This window comes from Malurus melanocephalus, unplaced genomic scaffold (assembly GCF_030028575.1).
Source record: "Malurus melanocephalus ecotype Western Australia unplaced genomic scaffold, MMel_1.1 scaffold_358, whole genome shotgun sequence".
NCBI lineage: Eukaryota > Metazoa > Chordata > Aves > Passeriformes > Maluridae > Malurus > Malurus melanocephalus.
In genome coordinates, this window is record NW_026623590.1 from 128,151 (window position 1) to 152,352 (window position 24,202).

General features: G+C 42.0%; 1 protein-coding gene across 3 annotated transcripts in view; it reads right to left on the minus strand.

Annotated features, from left to right (window-relative positions):
* The window catches only part of LOC130580732 (dedicator of cytokinesis protein 1), a 174,163-nt gene that overhangs the window by 127,985 nt on the left and 21,976 nt on the right, over window positions 1–24,202 (minus strand). For 2 of the 3 annotated variants that reach the window (XM_057378420.1, XM_057378421.1), the window contains exons 4-18: window positions 23,727–23,782; window positions 22,086–22,182; window positions 19,351–19,499; window positions 16,115–16,250; window positions 15,169–15,326; window positions 14,414–14,495; window positions 13,612–13,747; window positions 13,216–13,288; window positions 11,355–11,497; window positions 9,000–9,125; window positions 7,000–7,124; window positions 6,604–6,702; window positions 5,826–5,898; window positions 4,035–4,138; window positions 3,456–3,639 (exon numbers count right to left, since the gene is read on the minus strand). In XM_057378420.1, coding sequence (XP_057234403.1) covers window positions 3,456–3,639; window positions 4,035–4,138; window positions 5,826–5,898; window positions 6,604–6,702; window positions 7,000–7,124; window positions 9,000–9,125; window positions 11,355–11,497; window positions 13,216–13,288; window positions 13,612–13,747; window positions 14,414–14,495; window positions 15,169–15,326; window positions 16,115–16,250; window positions 19,351–19,499; window positions 22,086–22,182; window positions 23,727–23,782 — 1,741 coding nt within the window. The remainder of the gene's footprint in view (window positions 1–3,455; window positions 3,640–4,034; window positions 4,139–5,825; window positions 5,899–6,603; window positions 6,703–6,999; window positions 7,125–8,999; window positions 9,126–11,354; window positions 11,498–13,215; window positions 13,289–13,611; window positions 13,748–14,413; window positions 14,496–15,168; window positions 15,327–16,114; window positions 16,251–19,350; window positions 19,500–22,085; window positions 22,183–23,726; window positions 23,783–24,202) is intronic. The other variant, XM_057378422.1, reaches the window with a different exon arrangement.

Here is a 24,202-nt window from a genome sequence, read left to right on the forward strand (position 1 = left end):
CATTGCTTCTGGAAGCAAAGTGAAGATGCCTCCATGAGTTATCCAAAGTGTTTCATGGATATATTTATATCAGCTTTCCAGCCCTGAATTTGGCTGCAGTCTGACTTCTAACAAGGCATCAGCTTGACAGAAGGAATGATCTGAACAAAAGCCAGCCCACAGACGAGCTCTGAACTGCATCACGGATTGCCCCAAGAAAACAAACCCACGTGGACTCGCAGCGTGATGGCAGAGCAAATGCTAAATGAATATACATTTGTGAGCACAAAATGTCAGTGCAGGCCAACTGAAAGGGAAAAATAACTTACAGGCTACGRGAAAATGGGCACTCGCTGCTACTGCAAGCATTAATTAACCCCAGCACAGCACCAGCACCAGCCAGGCAGTTAATCCCACTCTTTTCACAGRGCTGTGTGTAAAATAATGCAGCAGAAGGATGTAAAACAGTGCTTTAGCCTACAGGAAACAGGAATGCTGGAGTCAGCCTAGGTCAAGTGAAAGCTGAGGTTAGAAAACATCAGGAAGAAGATTAAATGAGGGTGCCCAGAGATGCCCTGGATCCCTKKSAGTGCCCAAGGCCAGGCTGGACATTGGGGYTKGGRGYASCCTGGGACAGTGGGAGGTGTCCCTGCCATGGCWGGGGTGGCACTGGGTGGATTTAAGGYCATTTCCAACCCAAACCATTCTGTGATTCCCTTATTTCCAACTGCAAAGGATTTCAACAAGCACCCAGCCTGCAGAGTACCCAAGAGCAGCTTTGCTTTACTCCTGTAATTTATGATTCTATTGGCTACATGTGGAGGGTTTTCTTTTACAGGATATTGAACAACTGGAACCAGGCAGCCCAACTTCCTGGCTCTCTGCTTTCCCTCACCTGTACCCACACAAAAGCTCCCCTACAGATCACCCAAACTTTTCTCAAAGCCCAGTCACTGAATGAAGTCAGGGAATATTCCCCCTCTAACTAAATTCCCATCTGTTCTTTGAAATTATCTGCCTTCTTGACTTGAACACCGGCTTTTCCCCTCTGTGTGATTTTTATTTTGATTCAGTGCTTACATCTTCACATTTTATGCCACTATAGTATTTGATTTTGTCATGTGTGTGTTGTTTTTGTGTTTTGTTTTTGTTTTTTTTTTTTAATTATCAACTGTGCTAAGTCAAATTCCTCCCAACTCTTTTCCAAAAGCCTGGCATCCCCAGTTCCTCGAAGTCCTGACTCCAGTGAAGTGACAGCCACTATTACCCAGAGATTTGAGTCCTTCAGGCAGAAAAGGAAACAGAGAAATTCTTGGACTGAGCCTCAGAGGTGCCCAGGATGCTCCCAACAGCAAATCCCCAGGGACAGCACCAGCCAGCTCCCTGCTATCAATAACTGAGCATTTCTCCAGCACCCCCATTAATCCAAATTCAGCTCTGCTCCCATCACCCCAAGAACAAAAACACATCCTGAAAGTCCTGGAAAAGGCACCAGGAGGATTTCCTTCCACAGACACTGAGGGGTTTTTGCTCCTCCTCCTCGAAATCAACTGCAAAATCCAGGAAAAGGCCAGGGAATGTCCTGCTCTAATAAATCCTGCTCAAATCACTAAAAACTGCTCAAGTGTTAACCAAATATACCCTTCATCCCATCACTCTCTCTCCAAGCCTCACCAATGGCCAAGTTGATTTTTTGAAGCCTTTCCCATGCTAAGGATATCGATTACTGACAGAAAAGCAACATTAATAACTCACAGCTCACCAAGAAGTCTCTGCCCCATCAAACACCAGGCAGAAAAAAACAGATGACTTATTTTTAGTAATTCTGAAAGCATGTGAGTCTTAAAGCCAATWCTAAGGTAGTTATGGAAGATGAAGAAAGAACTAAAATAGATAACCAAAAGGAGAAAACTCTGTTTTGGATCAGCGTTTTGGTAAGTGAGGATAATAATGGATTTTTGCCTATTTGTTTTTGAGAAAGTTAAAGGAGGAATACTAACCAACCCYTTTACAAAACTTAAAATCAGCCCCAGAAATTTCCATCTGAAAAGCACTGCCAATTTTTAGATGAAAACTGATGCTTGTGGGAGGAATTTAATGATGATTTTTTTTGTTGTTTTGGTTCTTTTCTGCTCACTGACACATGGTGATCTTGCTTAATAAWGTCACAGCACTCTGAAGGAAGAGAGAAAACTTTGGCAACTCTGAGGAAGAGTCTCACAGCCAACACAGTTAACAGCAGCATTAAACAAAGATCAGTCTTTCAAAGCACACCATATGTAAATCAAGCCCCAAACAATGCTCAGGCTCAATTTTAACAGYAGTTCTGTCAGTTCACATCAATATATTGATCACTGTGAAATACTTTTAACCACTAACAAGGAAAGAGTGAGGGAAAAACCAGCCCTGCTTTTCCAACAAAAAGCAGTTTCATTGCAGATGGAGAGCGCGGGATCCAACAAGCCCCGGTCCCATCTTTGCTGGGAAATCCTACAACCACATCCCAGTTTTTTTGGTTTTTTTGTTTTTTTTTTTCCAGCTGAACACCCTGCGAGGCTCAAGGCTGCCAGAACTGCAGTGGCTCCGATGTGCTCTGCATATGAAAGAGCCAGGATACACTCAGAGATGTGYTGGAAACACCGCAATCCACGCCAGAACCCAGCAGGGACATCCCCCAGGATGTCACCAGAGRGGACTGGTGAATGTGGCAACCTCGTGGGGATGGCCAGCAGCCCCCAGAGAGCCACCCTGAGTCACAGCAATGAGTCAATCCCCGTGGAATGACCTTCCCACGCCGAACAAGGGATCGCTCCATGGCAACCAAGCACAAAAACCACACGTGGAGCACGGGCTGCAAATGGGAAATATTGCCTGTGGTGGCCCCCACTGGTTCTCCACAGCCTGGGGATGTGCTCAGCCAGCTGACAAACACACAGGGAAAATGCACAGGAAGGAACAAACGAGCCAAGGCCACTCCTGGGAAGGGATGGGAATATGGGAACGACCTCCATGCAACACATCCTCCCCTCCCATCCCTTCTGAACACCAGGAGAGAGCACCAGAGCTTCCCTCAGCCCTGAGATGTTGATACTGCACCCTGGAGTAACATCAACAGCAGATTTGGGGGCAGGGTTATGGTATTGCCTTCTCCTGAAATCAAACTCATCCATTCCTCAGTGCTGTTACAGGAAAGAAGAAGGAAAATGCCACAGATCCCATTTGAGGGCACCTCAGGAAAAGAGACAACTACACAGGAAACAAAACCTCTGCTCCCATTAATTTGGGATTTGACTGCTCTGGATCAAATCAGAGCCTGTGGGATGGGTCACACACTCAGCCCCACAATCCCACCCAAGGTTTTGTGGCCAGCAGCCCCTGTGCAGTCCCAGGAACACGGATGCAGCAGGCAGGAGATCCAGCACACAAATCCCAATTTCTGCTGCAAGAGCAGCACTGCAGCAGCTCTGAGCACTCACCATTCTGGGTCAGCTTGGTGGAACACACCAGAGTGGAGATCTGGAAGGAATCCTTGCTGATGGTGCAGCTGCCCAGGTTCTGCATGCTCTTCCCCGTGGCCGAGTGACCCTTCTCCTCCAGTTCTATTTTYGTGGAGGGCAGACTCAGATAGGTCGAGGCATCTTCCAGCTTCTTGGCTTCTGCCTGCAGGGGTGTTTGAAACACAGCAGGAGAAAACAGCCAGTAAATAAGAATTTTTTGACATTTATACTGRATTTTCTTCAGTTTGGAGCTATCAAATGGATCTTTAACAATGTTAATTTGGCATTAATGTGTCTGCATCAGAGCCAAGATGGGATTATTTAAAGGACTACAGTAGGAACTTCTCCCAACCCACAAAGAACTCAACAACAAATGCCTTTGAAATTAAACATATTAAAGTTTTAACACTCAATCTCCCAAATAAACCAACCACACAGGACTTGCTGCTTGGTTTGATCTACCAGAAGTATCCACAACACATTTTCCTGTGTAATCCTAGGACAGAATTCCCCAGAAGCCAGTCAGGGGAGCTACCCAGTGGGAATTCAAAATTCTACCTTGTAAACAATAAGGTCGTGCTCTCCATCTCTCAGAGTTGTCCCATCRTATCTCATGAGCTTCACAAATGCCAGAGCAAATATCTTCTCAGATTTATCTTTAGCTGTTACAAAAAAGAAAAATAAAAAAAAATCACCACATAATTAAGAGTTTGATTCTTCTATAGTCAGGACACCTAAATCCCACATTTAAACATGGGAGTGACCATAGCAAAGATCCTCATGTAAATTAAGTGTCCAAAAAAAATAGAGATTTCTTCTAAAAACAAGACAGAACCAAAACAAAAAAGCAAAATGAATGCATCAACAGTAACCAGATGCTTCATTTTTCTACATTCTGTTCTTTTGGAAAGCTTTATTAAGGCAACTTTTTAAAAACCCAACAGAAAAGTTCAGGTTTTCAAAAGAATGGCAGTGTTTGGTAGCTGGAATAAAGATCTAAACAGCAGCACTGAGGATCTCAGCAGAGCACTGAGCCCTGAGGACAGACATTTGGAGGCACAACATTAGAAGCAAAATAAAAACCAGATCCATAATTGCAGATGAAGTGACTGAGTGTTTTGAAAGCTGACCCATTCTGCAGCCAACATGAACTAGAAAATGGATTCAGTTTGCTCTTCTCCAAATCTACTAGCAAAAGTTAAAAAAAAAAAAAGTGACACAGGAAGAAGAGAACACTAAGTTGAGTAAAAAACCAAAAGGAAAGTGTCACCACCTTGAAACAGCCCCAGGAAACTGGAAAAAAGCCCTGGAAGAGCCTCTTTTTAATATTTAGGAATACCTTCTTTAATATTTAGGCTGTAGCCAACCTAAATATTTGAGTCATCATAACACATTTTTGACTCTATTAATCTGCAGCACACAATCCTGATTCCAATAACAATGACACTGACTTTTGGCATGTTGTTTTCCAAAAAAAGTATCATTATCTTAATTATTTTATTAATTAAATTTTTTCATYCAAAAGTCTTCAATTACTGATGCTAAGCCATGAGCCAACTCTTTTATACTCGCTTTTGTAAAGATCTTTACTGCTCCCTATTTAGCCACCTCTAAGGTACAGAATACCACAACCCTCTGAGTTACTAATAGAAAGCTTTATTCTATTAGTAAATTAGCAAAAAATTACCTTTATTCCCTTTGGAGAAAAAAACTGGGCAGGGAAAGAAAAACTTGATGAGGATAGAGAAGAGTGAGGAAGATGTAAAGGGAAAAAAGAGCAGAGAGGAAATGTAAAATAAAATGTCACAAAGTTAATCCTGCACTAGAAGAGATAACATGGCTCAGTGATGGATTGGGGATGGCACCCCTGCCCCAGGAAGAATTGACAGCAGGCACTGCCAAGAAAGCCCATGGAGATGTGGGGGAAAAAAGTGGCCCCACAAGCCCTGAATCTGAAACTCAGCCAATTATGTATGACTGAGTCCTCAGAAAAGAAAGGGAGTGTTAACAGCCTGCATAGAAGAATACCACAACCTTAGCTACTTTTGAGAAAAAGAGGTTAGAATGTAGAATTGATAACACAAGTGGCTGAAAATTATAAACATTACTAATACTGGAGCTTTTGCAAACTCACCAATCATATACTGATTAATTAAACAGTTCTCTCTTAACCAATGTATATTTGATACAAATATATAAACTAGTTGCTAAAGTAGATTAAAAAAGCTTATGCCACAATAAACACTCTCTTTTTTCTCTCTCTTTTTCACTCTCTTATGTGTGTTTTTGTGTCTGTTATTTTGTGTTGCTGTTTGGCCAACAGTGCCATGGAGAGCTGGCATCACTCACAGTCCTGGGATGATCTGTGACGGAAGGTGAACCTGAGGTGGCTGCGGTTCACATCCTCGATGGGGATTGCCACCTGCACAAGGGAGAAAATGTCACAAACAGCACCTTCAGCCTGTCCCAACCCCACCCAGACATCTTCAGCACTGCTCTGGCACTTCCAAAGGATTCATGAGTGACCATCCCAATGGCACATCCATCCCCTGCCATTCCCCTTTTTGTTTAGGGTGGGACAAGGGACCATTGGAGAGAAAACTCTGGTGTGGGGAACAGCCCCAAGTGCCCTGAGAGCACAGAGCCCCTGCTCCCAGAGCTCCCAGACAGACTGAACACACCCCAGACTGACTGAGAACACCCCAAACAGCCCCAGCAGCCTCCTCTGCAATACCCAAATTCATCAGTGAAGTGCAAAGGGATCACCCAGCAAAAGGAGCGAGACTAAAGCACAGCCAACTCCCATAGTTTTGAACTCCTCCACTTTTGGGCAAATGTGGTTCAGCCTCAGCATCCTGCTCCTCTAGGGCAGCTTCATGGAAASAGAGCAAACCATYGCTAAGSAGAAGCTGGAGCTTCCCCACAGCAGCCCCCGTGACTGACAGATGAAATAAAATTCAATATGTTCTATTGTATTATTCAATATACAATGAAAAATCAAAGCCTTGCTGAGCTGTTCCTCGCCCTGCTGAACACAAACATGGAATTTCCCCAGTTTTGTTTCCCCCYGAAAGCTGCACCAATAGCACATTAACACCCAGAAAAGTTATTTCAGCAGCTTTAATACCTTCACAGTCTCAAACCAGCGAGGCTGCTTCACTTGGTAATAGATCACTGATTTGTACTCTGAGATGGCTTCGTCCCCAGCACCAGGAAAAATAACATTCTGGAAAAACAAACAACACAAGAAGTGTTTATGTCCCTTAAATTMCACTTTTTCACTCAAATCAACAAAAAATAAATCAGTGAAGTGGGTCAGAGTAARAGACTGGCTCTTGCTCAGAGCTCCTCGTGAAATTGGTATCAAAGTGCAGGCATTGATAAGGCAAGATRTATTTAATGATGACAARARTTTGGCTGRAAATAAAAACTGGGRCCTTAAGCTGACAAATACAGATGTTGAAAAGGCTTAACCTGATATGTATCAAAATCAAAAAGCCCCAGACATTAAGTACTTTAATACCTCCAATCTTTTACCATCTTCATCATAAACAGACACCGTGACTTCCACGTTTTTYGCCGTGGTTTTACTGCCTTTGTCAAAATCTCCCTGCACCAAGGTGACGTAGATGTCATTCCGAACGTCACCTACGASGGAAGGCACAGACAAAATAACCCAAATTTCACAACAAACCCAGATTTGTGAAGCCAAGGACACACAGAAACAATGTGGCAAAACATTTCAAACACCCCAGTTCCACTCATTTTTACACCATCTCTTTCAGTATTCACTTGAAAGTGTTAAATTATTATGGAAACTACAGGAAAACTAAAAATGCTTTAAATAACTTTTTTTAATGGTAGAAACTTAAGGCATTACTTTATTTTCTGGCCAGAATATGTAATAGAAATTACTTCATCTACACATAGCCCAGGTGTGTAGAGAATCATTTTATGACACATCAATTTTTAAAGAGTCCTTTTTAAAATTTTATGTAGTTAAAACTTAGAGAACTTTACTGGTTTAATATCTATTGGTCTAACATTGCATAGTTTTCAGTATTTGGGCTTTAATTGGATCTGGATTTTTTACTTCTGATGTTAATTAGATTTTTTTAATTTCTCTTTTCTAAGACTAGGTGCTTCTGATCACTTCAGGGGGAAGTCTGGGGCTGACGTTTTATTAATGACCTTGATAGTTTTTATTTTTGTGCTATTTCTAGTCTGTTGAGATGTCAAACTCATAAGGTTTTCTTTAGTGGAACAATGTCTTGGAAAGAAACTTTAGTGCCCTTCTCTCAAGGCAAAAGGCAAACAAAATCTTCGACTAATGTTACATAGAATTTTTTTTAAAACTGGTATAATTTTCAACAAAATATGTGTTTCAACAYAGTCAATTCATAAATTTATTTAAAATATGATAGTATCTGCAATTTAAAATATTTTAACCTATGCTGAATAAAAAAGAAATCATAAATAAAACTATATTAATATAATATAATACCTACATATGTATCTTAATATTATACCGACAGGAAAATAATAAATTAAATATAAAAATATTTTAACCTGTAATATTATACCTACAAGAAGTCTGTAATTTCCTACATCAGGAAGAGGTTTGATGTTTTCACTGCCTTGGGGGCTGCAGGGGGAGGACTGTATTTAGATTTATGTCTCAAAATGTTCCTCAGCTCCACCCCAATCCAACTGAAATTTTCAAAATGAGCAGGGAAGAAGAGGGATTTCCAATGATTTCATGAGGCAGACAGTTAATGAGCCAACACAGGATCCAAACAAGGTGTGAGGCACTCACAGCATCCTGCAGAGGCTGGGAAACATCTGGCAGCCACATCTGGCAGCAGCCAAGGGACACCTGGAACTGGGAGGGGTTTTGGAAACACCTCTGGAGCCTCCAGAGCCCATCAATCTGTATTTTTTGAGAAACACCACAGTTTTGGGGTTTTTTAGGATTTTTTTTTTTTTTGTAAGCACCTGAACAGCCACCAAATAAATGTATTTTAAAAAAAGATGATGTGGCTCTGTTGAAATGCCTTCTCCAAATCCAGCTTGCTATCTCTAAATCAATCTGGTTCCTCTGCAAACCTTTCTGCTTTGAATTCAGTGCAGCAGAGGGGTTTTACATACACCCTTGCTATGGGGAGAACACAAAGTTTGTCCTTTGTGCACATTTTCTTCACTGGAAAAGGACAATTCCCACTGCCACTGGGATTTCCTGTCTTCTTGAAGGGGGTGGGAACTTCACTTATTGATGCAGTTATTACCAAGGTATTTTGCATTTATTTTATATCAGACAACATCATTTTGATGATCCTCTTTTAATGCATACCATGCCTTAAATTTACCTTTTTTTTTCCCCTCCAAAACCTTCCATACATACAGCCATTTAAAGCAGGGTAAAATGTAAATTTTTCTAAAATATATTTTTATATATTTAACATACAAATATATAAATTTTAGCATCAATGTCAAAACACACCATTAATTCCCACAGAGCCTTACCAGGCATGATAATCTCAGGGAAACCCATTTTCCGAGCCACTGCTGTTGACCTGTCCACCAAGTGTGGAAACTCTTTCCTAATCTGATGGATATCTCCTGGAAGAAGTTTCAAAGTCACCCACAGACCTGTTGTACAAAAAAAAAAAAAAAAACCACAATCATGAATTTTGCTAGGATTTACTCTTAGATACCACAGATTTTTTTTCTACAAATTTACAGATTTATTTTTAAAAATTCTATCTACAAATGTTGAAAAATTCAAGGATGTTAAAATAATTATGATACGTTAACTGCTCTTCCTTTCCAAAAAAAGTATTGAAATATTTTTAAAAAAAAATCCCACCATTTCACATAAAAATGTGAGGATCCAGAACTATTTCTGATTATGTTCCAAGTCCTTTATAATGAAATGTTTCTTTTCCATGGGGAAAAAAAGAGAAGGAACAAGGATGATCTGCATGGAAAAACCCAAATATTCCAAGCAAGCAGCTCCATACCCCAAACTGACTGATCACCACCCCCATAAAAGTTGTTTTTTACTGCTCTGAGCACAGAGAAATCCACAGCATCAGCTTCACACAGTTGATGTTTTTCTGCTCAGCAGCAGAAGCAGCCACTAAAAAGCTGCTGCCTGCCAACCAACATCAGGCACATTTGTTACAGGAAGAAAGAAAAACGCCAAAGTGGAAAAAAAAGCCCATAAAAATAAAAAAAGAAACCCAACCCAAAGAAGTCTCCCACTTGCTGAAGTGGCTRGCAATCAAATTTAAGCACGAAATAATCACAGCAGCAATTTGCAGAAGAAAATCCTAAAATTAAAATCTGCAAAAAATACCCCAAAAATATTCATCTATGAAACAAATTGTGGGTTACCCCGTGACAGAATTAACTGTACATTCATTTTGTGTACACTTGGCAGCTCGTCCTTTCCCTGATATCTCTCTCAGAGTTTCTGGGCTGACTTGGTGCCAGGGATGGCTCTGACAGCTGCTTTTTCACTGCACAGCAACTGTACCTGCCCTGCCTGCCTAAGAAACAACTTTTCATCCTTTTTCTGTTTGCTTGGGCACTCTTTTTTATGGAGAGATTTTGGAATGAATCAAGGGAACAAATGTTTCCTCCTTTTGGCTACATGGTGGCCACAGGTGAAAAAAAAAAATGGGGAAAGCAGATAAAACTTCTCTTCATTAGCTAAAGGAGAGCCTAAAAAAAAGGTTTATGTAAAAATTTCTTTGCTATTAATGAGTGAAAACATCAGGGAGAAGTGTGTAATTTTTCCTGGGGGTTGGTCAGATGTGGAGTGATGGGTATTCACACACACTGTTTGATGGAAACTCTGCATTAATCAGTGTAATTCYTTTTTAAWRCARAATTYCAAGAAAATWYTGRRGCCAGWASAGCAATAACTGGACACAGGCATGASYMTRAGRATTTAYAGACACTSAGAAATGAATCAACCCTGGAGAAGGGACCAGGGAAGGTTCCAGAAGGGTGCCTTGGTTCTGGCTCCCTCCTCACCTCCCGCCAGCTCAGCTCTCCTGGAAAGGGAGCAAAACACAGCAAGGGCAGGTGAAGAGGGGAAAAAAAGGAGAAGGAAGAGCATAAATCATTCCTTCACCATGGACAGGGCAAACCCACAGCTCACAGGCACAGGAGATGAGTCCTTGAGCCATCAGCTCCAGAATCAGTCACAGGACAGTTGGTGGTGGAAGGGAGCTCTGGGATCAGCCAGTCCTGTCAAGGGGAGCAGGGGACACAAGGACAAGGGACACAGGAAAGTGTCCAGGGGGGTTGGGAACATCTACAGAGTGGGAGACCTCACATCTTCCCTTGGCAGCCATTCCAGGGTTCTGCCACCATTGTGGAAGTTCTCCTCATGGTGAGGTGGAACTCATTTTGTTTTAGTTCGGGGTCACTGCTCCTCACCCTGAAAAGAGCCCAGCACCATCCTCTGGATATATTGATATGGAACAATGAGATCCCCTCTCAGTCTGCTCCTCCCCAGAACAACCAGGGGAGAGAAATCACAGAGATCATCACAGAGATCCCAACCCTTGACCATCTCTGTGGTCTCCTCTGCACCCTCCCCATCAGGATATTTTGTATTTAGGAGTACAAAACCATCCAAGAGCTGAGCAGCACTACAGCCTGTCCACAGGGCAGAGGGACRAGCAGGACAAGCCCTAAAGGGCAGGGAAGGGAGGAACAACCAAACAATTCCCAGATTCCCACATCCCAGCAACAAAAYGGGAAAGAAAAATTCCCCAAGAGAGGAAACAAAAGGAGAAATCTTAACCCCCAACACCACACTAAAACCATCTCACATCACAAACCCCGGCAGAGCGCGGTACCTACCCTGCCCCTTGTGGTTGACTTCTTTGGCAGCAATCACTTTGTTTATAACAGTCTGCAGGAAATCATTCTCCCCTGCCACCCTGGGTGAAAAACGGGATGATATGTTCAGCTGCTTGTGTCGAATGGCGTCACCCAACGCTAGCCTGGAGGATGCACATGACGACCAACACCGGGAGACAGGGGGGCACAGAAAACCAGGAGGCACAGTGACAAGGGAACACAAAAGATCGTATCACRGTCAGGACAAAGAGCGTTGATTAGTCAAGGCAGGACAAAGGACAGGAGAGGTGACAAGAAAGACAGAGGGAGAYCATTAATCAGAAGAATGCTGAGCTACCACGGAGAGTCCATCGTGCCTGGGAGGGTTCTGCTCCCTTGGGGACCAGGGGAACATTTCCCACTGGAGATCCCCCAGTGCAGCAGGGAAAACCCACACAGGCAGCTCTCTTTGATATCAATACTGAAATCAATACATATATTGATAGCAGAATGGCCCTGAAACACCACCAGGGTCACCTCTGCCATYCCACAGGTGGAGCAGCACCCATTAATATCACAGGGAAAAGGAGGAGAAGAGCAGACAACCCAAACTCGGTGAATAAATGAGAAGATGGGGATGATAAATAAACAGCAGGTGAGRTGTCACTGAGGCAAATCGTGCCAATTGTGACACCAATGGTGCTGGTGGCCAGTGAATGAATAGAAACAAAGAAAGATATGAAAACAGAACTGCATGTGGTKTAACAACAAAGCATGGAATGAAGGAGAAAAATGGGGCTCATGTACACAGCCCCAGCCCAGGGCGGAAATAACGCCACCAGCGTCACTTTGAGTCTTTCCACCTTATTCATATTCTCTGCAATAGACTTTTTCAKGAGAATGTTTTAATTTATTACAAGGGAAAAAGAGATATCACATTGTGCATCTTTTAAAAACCTCACTGTAAGTGTAACAGGAAAAATGAATCTGTGCTAATGGAGCAGAAAACGGGATGTTCCATTAGCAGCCAYTTGGAAAGGTTCATTTTCATTGCATATTTCCACACTTGCTGAAAAACAACTTTGCTACTATTTACCACACAATAAACATGTCCTTCTCTTCCCTAAAACCCGTTTTTCCTTGAGGAATGGAACTGCATTTTGATTTTATCATCAACACCCCCCATCCTCCCTGCAGCACCTGCACACACACTGCATTTCTCTCATCACCTCCAACCCACGAGGGCTTCCTGAACCAGGCCTATTTTTCAAAATAAAGTTAATTTAAGATTACATTATTTCAAGCTTCTTTTTTTTTAATATCATTAAAACTGCTCTGAATACCCATCAGTGTATTAATCATGGAATTTTGCTCCCATAATTCTGTTTTGCCTTTTGGAACAGATGGCAGTCCAGCATTTCCCATAATGGGAAAACTAAGCATCCATACTTCATGCAAATTTATTTGCCTTATCCCTTCTACCTTTCTTCATGGAACTTACAAAAAAAAATCTGGGATCTATGGGCAGAACATGATCTATATCGATCTCAGGCAGAGCTAAACAAGCAATGAATTTACTCTGAGCATTTCACCTCTGACATGTTCTCACCCTGACTTCTTCAAGCAAAGAGAAAACCAGGCTGTAAAATTGGGAATGCATGCTTTAAACTCAAAAAAAATATCAAAAATTGTTGGGGCTAGCAAGTGTAGCTAAAAGGAAATCAGTTGTGTTTTATGATAGAAAATTTTTCAAGAAGAAATTATTTAGGAGAAAATATCACATGGAGCTAAATTATCTTCAAAATGTTGACCGTTTTTTTAAATCAAAGTTAATTTTTTTTTTTTCCACTTCTGCTTGCTCTTGAAACTGCTCCCTACTTACGGCTGGAATGGGATGAAGTGCTGCTTGTCCTCATCATCAACCTTCCCATTAATGATGTCAGTAACGTCCATCACTGCAAAGAGAAACCAAGGGCACTGAATAACTCATCAACGTGGGAAGAGGGAACACCCTGGGGGATTGGAGMAACAGTGACTCAGAGGAGAGTGGAATTACCAACAGAGGAATTCCAGAATTATCTATGGAATAACAATATGCTGGAAATAACCTCTGCCATCTCAGCTGACACAAATTCTAGAAGGGATTTTCTAGGACACAGCAACAAGGGGGGTGAGATTTGGAACACTCTGAGTTTGCACTGCCCCAGAGCAGCTCCACCCCATAATTTCTCAGCAGGAATTGAGGAGGATAAAGATAGGGCCAGCCCAGAGGAGGTACCTGCCACCCCGAAGGGTCTGCGCAGCCCCGAGGTCAGCTTGCGCGTGTTGTTATCCCGCAGCTCCATCCTGCCCACTCGCACGATCTGGCACACAAAGCTGATCTTCTCCCTCTTCAGGTCTTTGCTRCCCAGGTCCTGCAAACAGCACTCACGTCAGGCTGCTTTCTGAGAGCTGAATTTTAAGTTTCATTTCAATAGGTAGAAGATTTGTTGCTCAGAATTCACCTTGGCTGTGCAAACCTCTAACACAAACTGTTCCAGAGCAGCTCTTGTAACAATATTTAAATATCTTATTGGAGCTGTGTGCAAATTAACTGCTTAGGAGGACAAATCATTTCTAGGAAGTTAAAAATTCAAAGAGCCACTTAGATTTTTCCCAGGTGTGGAGAATGCTCATAAGTGGCTGCTGAATAATGTCTCACAGGAGCCTCTGGTAGCATGGAAACATGGAGTGGTTTGGGATGGGAGGGACCTTAAAATCATCAAATTCCAGCCCCTGCCATGGGCAGGGACACCTCCCCACTGTCCCAGGGGGCTCCAAGCCCCATCCAACCTGGCCTTGGGCACTGCCAGAACAGCCACAGCTTCTCTGGGCACCCYGTGCCAGAGCCTCCCCACCCTCCCAGGGAACAATTCCTGCCCAAAATCCCATCCATCCCTGTCCTCTGGCACTGGGAGCCATTCCCTGTGTCCTGCCCCTCCATCCTTCATCCCAAGCCCCTCTCCATCTCCCTGCAGAGGTGCCACCCCATCCCCAGTCCTGAGTGAGCCCCAGGGCACGCTCTGGCAGTGCCCACTCACAGTGAACACAGCTCGCAGGTTGTGCAGTCTGTCAATGTCCTTGGGCAGGCCACAGCTCGACCATCTCACCAGGTAGTTCTCACTGAAATAAACAGCATTTTGAAGACTTTTTGTTTAAATCACAAAGCAACAGAAGCACAAAATGGTTTAGGTTAAAAGGGACCTTAAAGTTCATCTCATCCTCCCCCTGCCATGGCAGCAACACCTTCTACCACCCCAGGGTGCTCCAAGCCCTGTCCAACCTGGCCTTGGGCATTCCAAGGATTGAGGGGCAGCCACAGCTTCTCTGGGAAACTCCTGTCAGTGCCTCCCCACACCCTTTCAGGAAAGGATTTCTTCCCAAACACCCCATCTAAATCTACCCTATTCCAGCTTAAAGCCATTCCCCATATTCTATCGCTTCATGCTCTTTAACATAAGCAGCTAAAATCAACTTCAGAATTCACAGAAGAGCATGATTTCCTCATCCTCAACCTATGACTATTGAGCAGAGAGCTGCTATTTCCCTCAGTGCCTGTTATTTTAATGAAGAAAGTTTCTCCACAGCATCCAAGTGTGAGAATTGGTGCAGCTCAGCGAGAGCACAGCCCTTGCAGTGTTTTCACCTCCAATTCTGGGAACCCACAAGCACAGCACAACCCCAAAATGTCCCCAAGGAGAAGGGACCTGGCCCTGCCTTTCACAGAAATTGGACTTTAAGCCCCAAAGTACCTCAGCACTATCCCTGAGTAAAAACAGATAAAAATGGCACTAACCTGATGAATTTGGATTCCAGGGGGTCGTACAGAGACATCAGGACCTCAGCATCCTCTCCTATTTTACACACCACRTTTTTTAAATTCACAAATAAAGCAAACGAAGGAGTGGCTGCAAACTTGGCTTGTCTGTTGATATCAATATTCTGCTTCTGAGACTGCAATTCAAGAACACAATAAAACCAACTTTAACTTTGCCTAACAGATATCCAACTGCTATAAAACTTTCCTAAAACTTTCCAAAAGGAAGAAGAGGAGGTTTCCATTGAGTGTCTGCTCCTGTGATCTTTGTTTCTGTTAGGTTTTGTGGCAGACAGCATTTCCTGGATCTGTCTTGAAGTGCCACACCATGAGGGGAAAGTTAAAAAAGAAGTGAAAAAGGAGAGAAAAGATGTCTTCACTTATTAAGTAGAAAGACAACTGGATGAAAAAATAGAGCCTCAAATATAACTGGGAAAAAAAAAAAGAAAACAGGAACACACAACAGAAAGAGAAACAGAAAAGTTTTTCCTTTTAAAAATAAGGATTTTGAACAGCAAAGGTGCTGACTGTTCAAGACTGAGATGGGCTTTAAATCTACCCCTTTTATTTCCACAAGTTTTTAGGATTGGCATAAAGAAACCATAGAAGAATGAGGATATTGTTCTTTGTGATTCTCAAATATAAACTCTGATGACAACCTAACTTCCAAACCTCTCACATGCACACCTGACATAAACCTACAAATACAGCTGATTTATTACAACTCTGAACCATAAATGCTACTACAAACCCTTTAAGGGATGAAAAAAAACCAGCCTAAAACACAAAAGTTCTTACAAAGTGTTTAAGCCTGATAATTCTGCATGAACACATCAGATCCCCCATTATCACTGCTAAAAATAACAGCCATYCAATTAATTTACAGCCTCGTGTTTCACAGGGAAAAGCCTCGGTTGTCTCTTACCTTTTCCTCCTGTAGCCTCTCCTCAACTTGCTTGGAAGCKATTTCATGTGCTCTGAAAAGGCTGATGGTGCTGGTCTGCTCYGGGTCCAAAATGTTGCCATCTTCATCTCGAACCACCAGGTCCAAATCCAGAATTCTAAGTGAGGCAGAAAATRTTTGTGAATTAAAAATTGCTCAAAKGAATGTCTGAACAACTCCTGCCAAGYGTTTAACTTCACCTGAGGAACAATGGAGAGGAAATTATTTGAGACATGATAACACAATTGAACATGTCAGGAATTCTGGAGATCCAAGTGAGTGATTCCCAGAGCACAGGACTGATGGAAATGAGGCAAATCAACAGCTGGGGAAGCAATTCCTTAAACAAACCCATTTGTACCAGGCTTGGTCTCCTRCTCTGATCAATCCCCCAGCCTCAAAAACCCACCACAAACAGCTCCTGCCACCCATCCCACCTTCTCCTCCAAGCTGCAAACTCCTGCTTTACCCCAACTCCACAAAGTAAGGCATAAGCTGTTYCCCTTTATTTAAACAAGGTTTCTGTCAGCAGGGTGTTAAAATCCACAATTACCTTCTACAGAGAAAGGTTTCTGCCACCATCAAATCCAGCTTCAGAGAAAACTTTCACATTTCTCCCCATTAACTCAGTGCTGGCAGCAGAACCAAGGGTTAAAAAAATCAGATCTCTTCTCTAAGAGTAATGTTATTGGCAACCCAAATAAATGGAGGATGGTCCATTCTTTTGTTCCACAAATCAAAGAAAAAAAATCCCTAAATTTTTCTTCTAACCCTGTGGTCAACTCTCCCAGTGGAGCTGCTGTAACTTAAGGGTTGAAGTATGTTTGATCAATGAGCTTAAATCAAATCTGCTGGGTCTGATCAATCACACAGGGACTCATGATTTATCTGAAAGATTCCCTCTGGGCATAACCCGCAAGCACTTGAAAAAGAGACACACAAAGCAATTTCCATGGATTTGGGGGATTCCTCCTCACCCCTTGAGCTGTTAAAGGTGTTTAAACATCCAAACCCCTCCAATTAATTAATGGTAATTGCAGGGGAGATGAACACCCCTCAAGCTGCAGAGTGGAGGCAGCAGATTTTGAAGCACCACCTTTGGAACCAGACCCAACCACCACAAAACTCTCCAGCATCCCTGGAACATCCCATTCCCCCTCCCAGATGGAATTTCTGGTGAGAAAATGGTTTCAGCAYTGAAACCAAACAGAAAAGCAGCCAAAGTTGTTGTGCTCCTCCCTAGTGCTGATTCCTGGACAGCAGCCACAGCAGGAGAAACACCCACGGAGCTGGAACTGTCAGTGCTGCAGAATCTTCCATGGGAGAAACAGCCAGGAAAAAGCTCAGAAATTCAGGAAAAGGCTCATAACCCCGACTGCAGCACACCAGTGTTTGCACACACTGTCAGAGAAGTCAAAGCAAATCCTCCCCTTTGATTCAGTCCCTTTGTTTCAGTCTTTAACTTGCAAATTATGCTTGGGAAAAAAAAAAACCTAAATTTTTTTTTCTAAGTGTCCCAGTTACAGATATTTGCAACAGAACAAAAAAAAAAAAGCATTTCCACAACAAAATTACCTGACCCAATTTCAAAAAGATATTAAAAATACAGATTCCTAAGGCCATTTTTGCTTCCTCAGTCATTTTGACAATTTGCTGTAAAACTTCTGTCTGTATTTATAGAAAGAAAAGGTCTTATTGACAAATCAGCGTTTCACAAGACAGCAAAAGTTAGGATATGGTTAGGACAGGAAACATTTAGAATTATTTGGGCTGGAAGGGACCTTAAAGATCAGCCAGTATTTCTAAAGCAGACAATAAATTGGCTCTGTCTGCATCCTAAACTCCCCATTCATGCTTCTTTCAGGCACAAGCAAATGCAGGCTTTTATTAGAAACATATGTTACCTTTCAGTGGTGASTATTTACTCACAAGTTCACATTCACCTCCCTCCTGCACCCCCAGAGAACGTTCTGATCACTTAATTAGTCCATCAGAACATGGGGAACACAGAGCACAGCACGAGATGTTCCATTGCATTTGAAGGCTGAGCATCTGGAGGTTATTCAGAGCAACTTTTACCAACTCCTTGGGCAGATGGTAAAGTACAGTAGCCAAACAAATAATACCAACAACATCTGCTTAATTGTCTCCAGAGGTACAACCRTCCATATCTGGGATTACAAATGGTAATTACTGACTGAATGCAGTTACTGATTTTTTTTTTTTWAWTTTTTTTTAATCACAGCTTTTGCTGATGGAGTATATGAACGGAAATACTGCAAATCTGGGAGTTCTTAAGGCATTGAACACAAATAGCTGAAATACAATGAGATATTTGCATCACAAAGGATTTCAAGGCTGGGCTGCTGAGAAYTTTTTCACTGCCCAGGTGTGCAGGACAAGAGAATTCCACCAAATGGGTGAGATGGGAAGGGAGCACTGTAACCTTGTCTCTCAGTACTCAAAACACTGCTTCAATGATGAAGAGTAAGGTTTGATTTCTCATTTTTGATCCAAGTGGAAAGTCATAACTATACAGACGAGTTATAACCTAAAACTTATATTTACAAAAATTGTGTTTAAACCCAGATAGCAGTCTGGGGAGAGAAAACATCTGAATCTCTAAAATATCCAATRCATGGAGCCTACACTGCTGTCTCTTTTTGGGTCAATATTTCCACCCCAACTTCCACTCTCTTGTGCTAAATAGCTCTTTTCTCTTATGAAAYCTCCCTGTTCATCTTGTGCTACCAGCTGGATCCTGCACAAGAAGAGGAACCAAGAGCTAAATGATGCTTCTGAGCCAAAATCCTTCAACATCACATTACAGCTGAGTGACTCGAGGGCACAGGCAGCTGGTGGTGCTCAGAGGGTGACAACTGTTTGTGCTGCACAAGCAAGCAGAGTTTAAAATCCTATTTTGAAGGGAGGCAATGCTTACGCTTTTCAATTGGCCTTAAAAAATCACAACTTCAGTGCAGCATCAAACTGATGATCCCACTCAGAGAGAGAGATGGACTCCAGTTTGCACATGATGCTTTAAAGATCCTGCATCCACTTCAATCTTTGGTTTGTTATAGTAAAGTGTGAATATGCAAATATTTCATCTCTACAACTACAGGAAAGAAAAGAATCCTGYGAGAAGTCACTGACAGCTGACGTGTCTTACACAGGATCTGGTTTGAGGCAGAAAAAAATGGGAAATACTCTTCACAAACCTGTTGCCATAATCGATTTTGGCAGTCACTTTCTTTTTCAGCTCTTTGAGCTCATCTTGGGGCAGGGTCCCAGAGAGGATTTGGGATCTCCACTCAATCAGGTCGTAAATCATGTGCCGGACGCTGCGGAACATCTCCCTGTTGTCCTGCTGTTTGGGGGGGAGAAAGAAGGGGAGAAATCAGGTTTGAAGGCTTGTAAATATACAAAATAAATTGCAATTATAAATATGAATTTAAAGGGTAAGCCTAGAGCAGCTCTGGAACAGGAGCTTAACTTCTTACAGCACAAAGCACTGAGCATTGAGGGCCCTGCACTCAGCTTTTAGGATCCAGACAGGTGTAAAATGCTTGGGTTTCTGCTGYCCTAAAACCTGGGTCATGCTGTTTKCAGGCATCAAAGAGGAAAATGTCCTTTTATTGATTCCCAGAGTAGCTTTATTCAGTGACCCTCTGCACTGAGCAGAACAGGACTAAAATGGTGCTTTTTAACAGCAAGAGGCTCAAGTTGTGCAATAATCCATCTGCAACAGATGGGAGAATCCTTCCCCTCCCCTGGTTAAACCTCCAAAAAAAAYATTTTAAAATGCCTCAGTGTGCACATCAGTGCCATGCAAGTCCACAGGTGACTTCTAAAGGACAGTGAAACACCAGGAAAGACCTCAACTTCAYAGGAAGTTAAATTCCTAAATTGTTTATAAAACCTGGAACTGTGGCTATTAAATAATGCCAGCAGCATACACAAACTTTCCTTGGCAACACTCAGCTAAGCTGAGAATAATTAAATAATTACAATCAAATTCTCCACTAAAAAAGGAGGAACAACGAAAAACTGCAGAAGATGCAGGAAAAAGAACATAATGACTCCAAGACTYTGGGAAAAGGATTTCTCACTGTGAAACTTAAAGACTTCACTCTGTTCAGATTATCCAAAAGCTGGCTTGATTATAGTGGGAGAACCTTCACAGAGAGMAAATACCCATTATTAAAAGCTCTTTAATGTAGCAGAGAAAAACACAACAGGCACATATGGCTGGAAGCTAAATACAGACAAATCCAAATGGGGAAGAAGTTCCTGATTTTCAAGGCTGCAGGCAATCATAAAGCAGAGAGATGGGAAACATTCCACATCCTCTGCTCTCTGCAAACAGAACCTGAACATCCATTCAAGATCCAAACACAAATTACAAACCGAATCAAGGCATAAATGGGGATTTTTGATACACAAAAGATGGTCAATGTGGAATATCTTTCAGATCTGCAGACTACCCAGTCTGAAACTGGCTGTCCCCAGTAAAACAAACCTGCCTTCACTGCCTGCTCCAGGATTCAAAGCAGAAAGCACAGCAAGTATTGTGTTTATTCTGTGTTTATCACAGAATGGGATGGTTTGGAAGGAACCTTAAAGCTGTTGGCTTTACCCCATCCCAGGCTGCTCCCAGCCCCARTTCCCACCCTGKGAGTGCTCAAAKCCAGGCTGGACAGGGCTCAGAGCACCCTGRGAGAGTAGAARRGGGTGGAGCAGGATGGGATTTAAAATCCCTTCCATCCCAAACCTTTCCATGATGGTACAGCAGTGGAACCAAGGGCAAAGCTGGTTTTGGTGCCCTCTCCTCCTGCTTTATTTCTGCTTCTCCCTTCCTCCTCACTGCTCTTCCAACCCCTTAATCCTCTCCCTAACACATAATCTCTTTCTTTCCATACAAGATATTATCCTTCATCTTCTATATTGCCACACTACATCATCTCCATTACACTCTTCCTCCTAATCTTTATTTTCATGGGTGTGATTAAAAGCCACATTAGTCAGCACAAACATCTTCATTACCGCTCGYGCTTTTATGAGATGAGATTTCAAACATATTTATGGCAAACAGAGAGTGCATTAAACCCTGCTTTAAATAAAGAAATTTCACRTTCCCATTATCCTGCTACAGTGACCTTGCATGATGAGAGCTGCAAAAGTGGGAACAAGGTGCCTTAAATCCCACAGCAGGCTTTGCTGTGAAGTTGAGCTGCATTTTTCAGTGTAAAAGTTTGAATTTTGATCTCATTTATGGGCAACTTCATCTCTGTTTTTCTATCTTCCCATTTAGGAGCTTATCAATAATGCTTATTATAAATATTTAAGAGTGTATTTTTATGTGCTTGGAAGCTTAGCGTGTCAAAATCAATAGGTACACGAGTTATGGTGTCAAAATTTGGGAAAAATTAACTTTAAGGAAAGGAATACTGAGAGGTRAAAGGCCTGCATTGATAATTTTACAAAGCTTTCAAATTCAACATCAAAAACTCTATTCCCTAACACAGACCAACAGCCTTAACAAACTGCCTGAAAACCATTTCTCTAATAAAATTACATGCTAAATGACTCCAAATACATACACACCTTAAAAATCCAATGTATTTTTTTTAATAAAAATTGGTTGTAATCATTCAACCAATCATTGCCAGATCAGGGTAAAACCCTAAAAAGATCTGATTCTGCACAAGAAAATTGAGGGATTTGAAAAAAAACAGGCAAGAGAATCACTACTGAGATTTGTGCTTTWAACAGAGATGAGGCTACACAGATTTTCAGCACTGGAAGCAGCCTTTAGCAACAACAACAGAAGGGGAATTTCATTAGAAGTTCCTCCATAATTAATAATTTGTTGATAATTCAGCCTGTACCTTCTCCAGCACCAATTTTCCCATCAAACTCTCCCAGTGGAGATGTTTTCCTGAGCTGGCCTTACCACATAGAGCTGCCTCCAGATGATGGACCATTCCCTCAGTGTGGTGGTGACCTCCTGGATCAGGGGCAGCTCATTGGGGATCACTGTCTCATGTTGGCTGAGGAGGCAAAAAAAAAGACATTGAACCAAGAAAAATTAAGAATTAAAGATTTTTTATGGTTTTAAAAGACTTTTAAGATCATAGAGTCAAACCAGCATTACCACAAACCCACATCCTCAAGTGCCAAATCCACAGAGGTGGGGTTTTGAGCAATGTTTTGAGCAATTTTTTTTAGCAATTCGAGGAATGGGGACTCCACCACTGCACAAAGCAGCCTCTGCCAAGGTCTGAAAACCTCTACTGTGAACATTTCTGTGCTGGTATCTAACCTAATCCACCTCATCTTCGATCATTTCTAGGGAGGAACTGATCATTTCCAAAGGCAATTGAATAAAACAGGGTTGGAATGTTGGAATTAGCAACATTTATTATAAATTTATGAGCCAAAGTAAGATGTTAATGCATATTACTGACACCAGTACAGTCCTACCACATTAAGGGTACTTGGAAGCACTGAGATTATAAAATTATGGAATGGTTGGGGTTGAAGGGGACCTTAAAGATGATCCAGGGTCACCTCCCACTGTCCCAGGCTGCTCCCAGCCCCAATGTCCAGCCTGGCCTYGGGCACTCAAAGGGATCCAGGGGCAGCCACAGCTTCTCTGGGCAYCCTGTGCCAGGGCTGCCCACCCTACAGGGAACAATTCCTGCCCAAWATCCCATCCATCCCTGCCCTCCCCACTTCAGTTCAAGGCTATTCCCTCTCATCCCACCCTCTCACATCCTTGAGAACCTTCCCCACCCTCTCCTCATTTCTCCACTCCCAAGGATATCAATGCCCACCTCACTGTGACATTCATCATTGAGATATTTATTATTAAGCAACCAAGAACAAAACCCAACCCTGCCCAACTTCCAATACTATGATATTCCCCTGTAATTATTCTTTATTTTTCAAAATGCTGGCCTTCCAATGAAGAATGAAGATTCCATTCGTTCCCATGAAGTTTCTGTACGATTTGTGTTAAAATTAGGTGCCGTGAAGGTAAGGAACACCAGCCAGATCGTTGAATATTGCAGAACAAGGGTACTTAAAGGCAGTTTTGCAATCAGCAAGGAAGATGTCATTATGCAGCAATCTCATGATTAGGGGTTTRATCATTTGCATATTTAAATGAGTATAAAAATAAATCCGGCACAAAGGAATGAAATATTTCAATCCTGTTTCACTCCATTTCGTACCTGGGTCATTATTCATTAATTTCACTTCACCTCCTTTTCCCTCTGGGATTCGGTTGTGAGTTTTTCCTGTTTTTTTAACTTTTAGTCTTTCATTTTTTAGCTTTTATATCCATGTTCAAAAGTTTCACATGCACATCCAGCAAAGCTGATTTGATATATGAGCACCTGAAGTGCTGCTGAACAGCAAATACAGCTCAAACCAGAATTAACACCAGGGAAGGGAATAACAGAATCACAAAATGACTTCTCAGTAAGGCAGAAAACAACCTGGAAACAAGTGTAAGCCATCTGATAATGCACTGAAACAACGTGGGTAAAACAAAAAAAGTATTTTTTTTTAATTTTTAAATCCAACTTACCCCTTGCCTTCAACGATTGCTTCCTTAAGATGGATATAGGAGGCAGGGAATATGCCCTGAGAGAGGAAAAAAAATGTTTTAAATAACCAGCTGCACACAACATATTGTGTTTATTACCCCAAAATATGCCAAGGCACTGCTGGGCCTGCAGAKCCATTCACATCCTCAAGCACCAAAAAGTTTGGGACTTTAACAGACATTGAAATTTCTTATTGTATGTCCTTTCAAGAAGGTGTTATTGCAACCTTACAGCTTCTCTAAAAAGATTCTCAATTAATCAAGATGCCAGATACACAACAATAGTTTTAAAATAATCTAAGTCAAGCTAATAAAGTAAATTCCACCATCTCACTCGGCAGGATAGGACTTGTTTTCTTACCATCTGGGAACACAAATAACAGAAAATCTTAGAAAAACACTGGGGGAACAACACAACATTGGGTTTTTGGGCCTTTTAATTCCAATTTAAAAAAAAA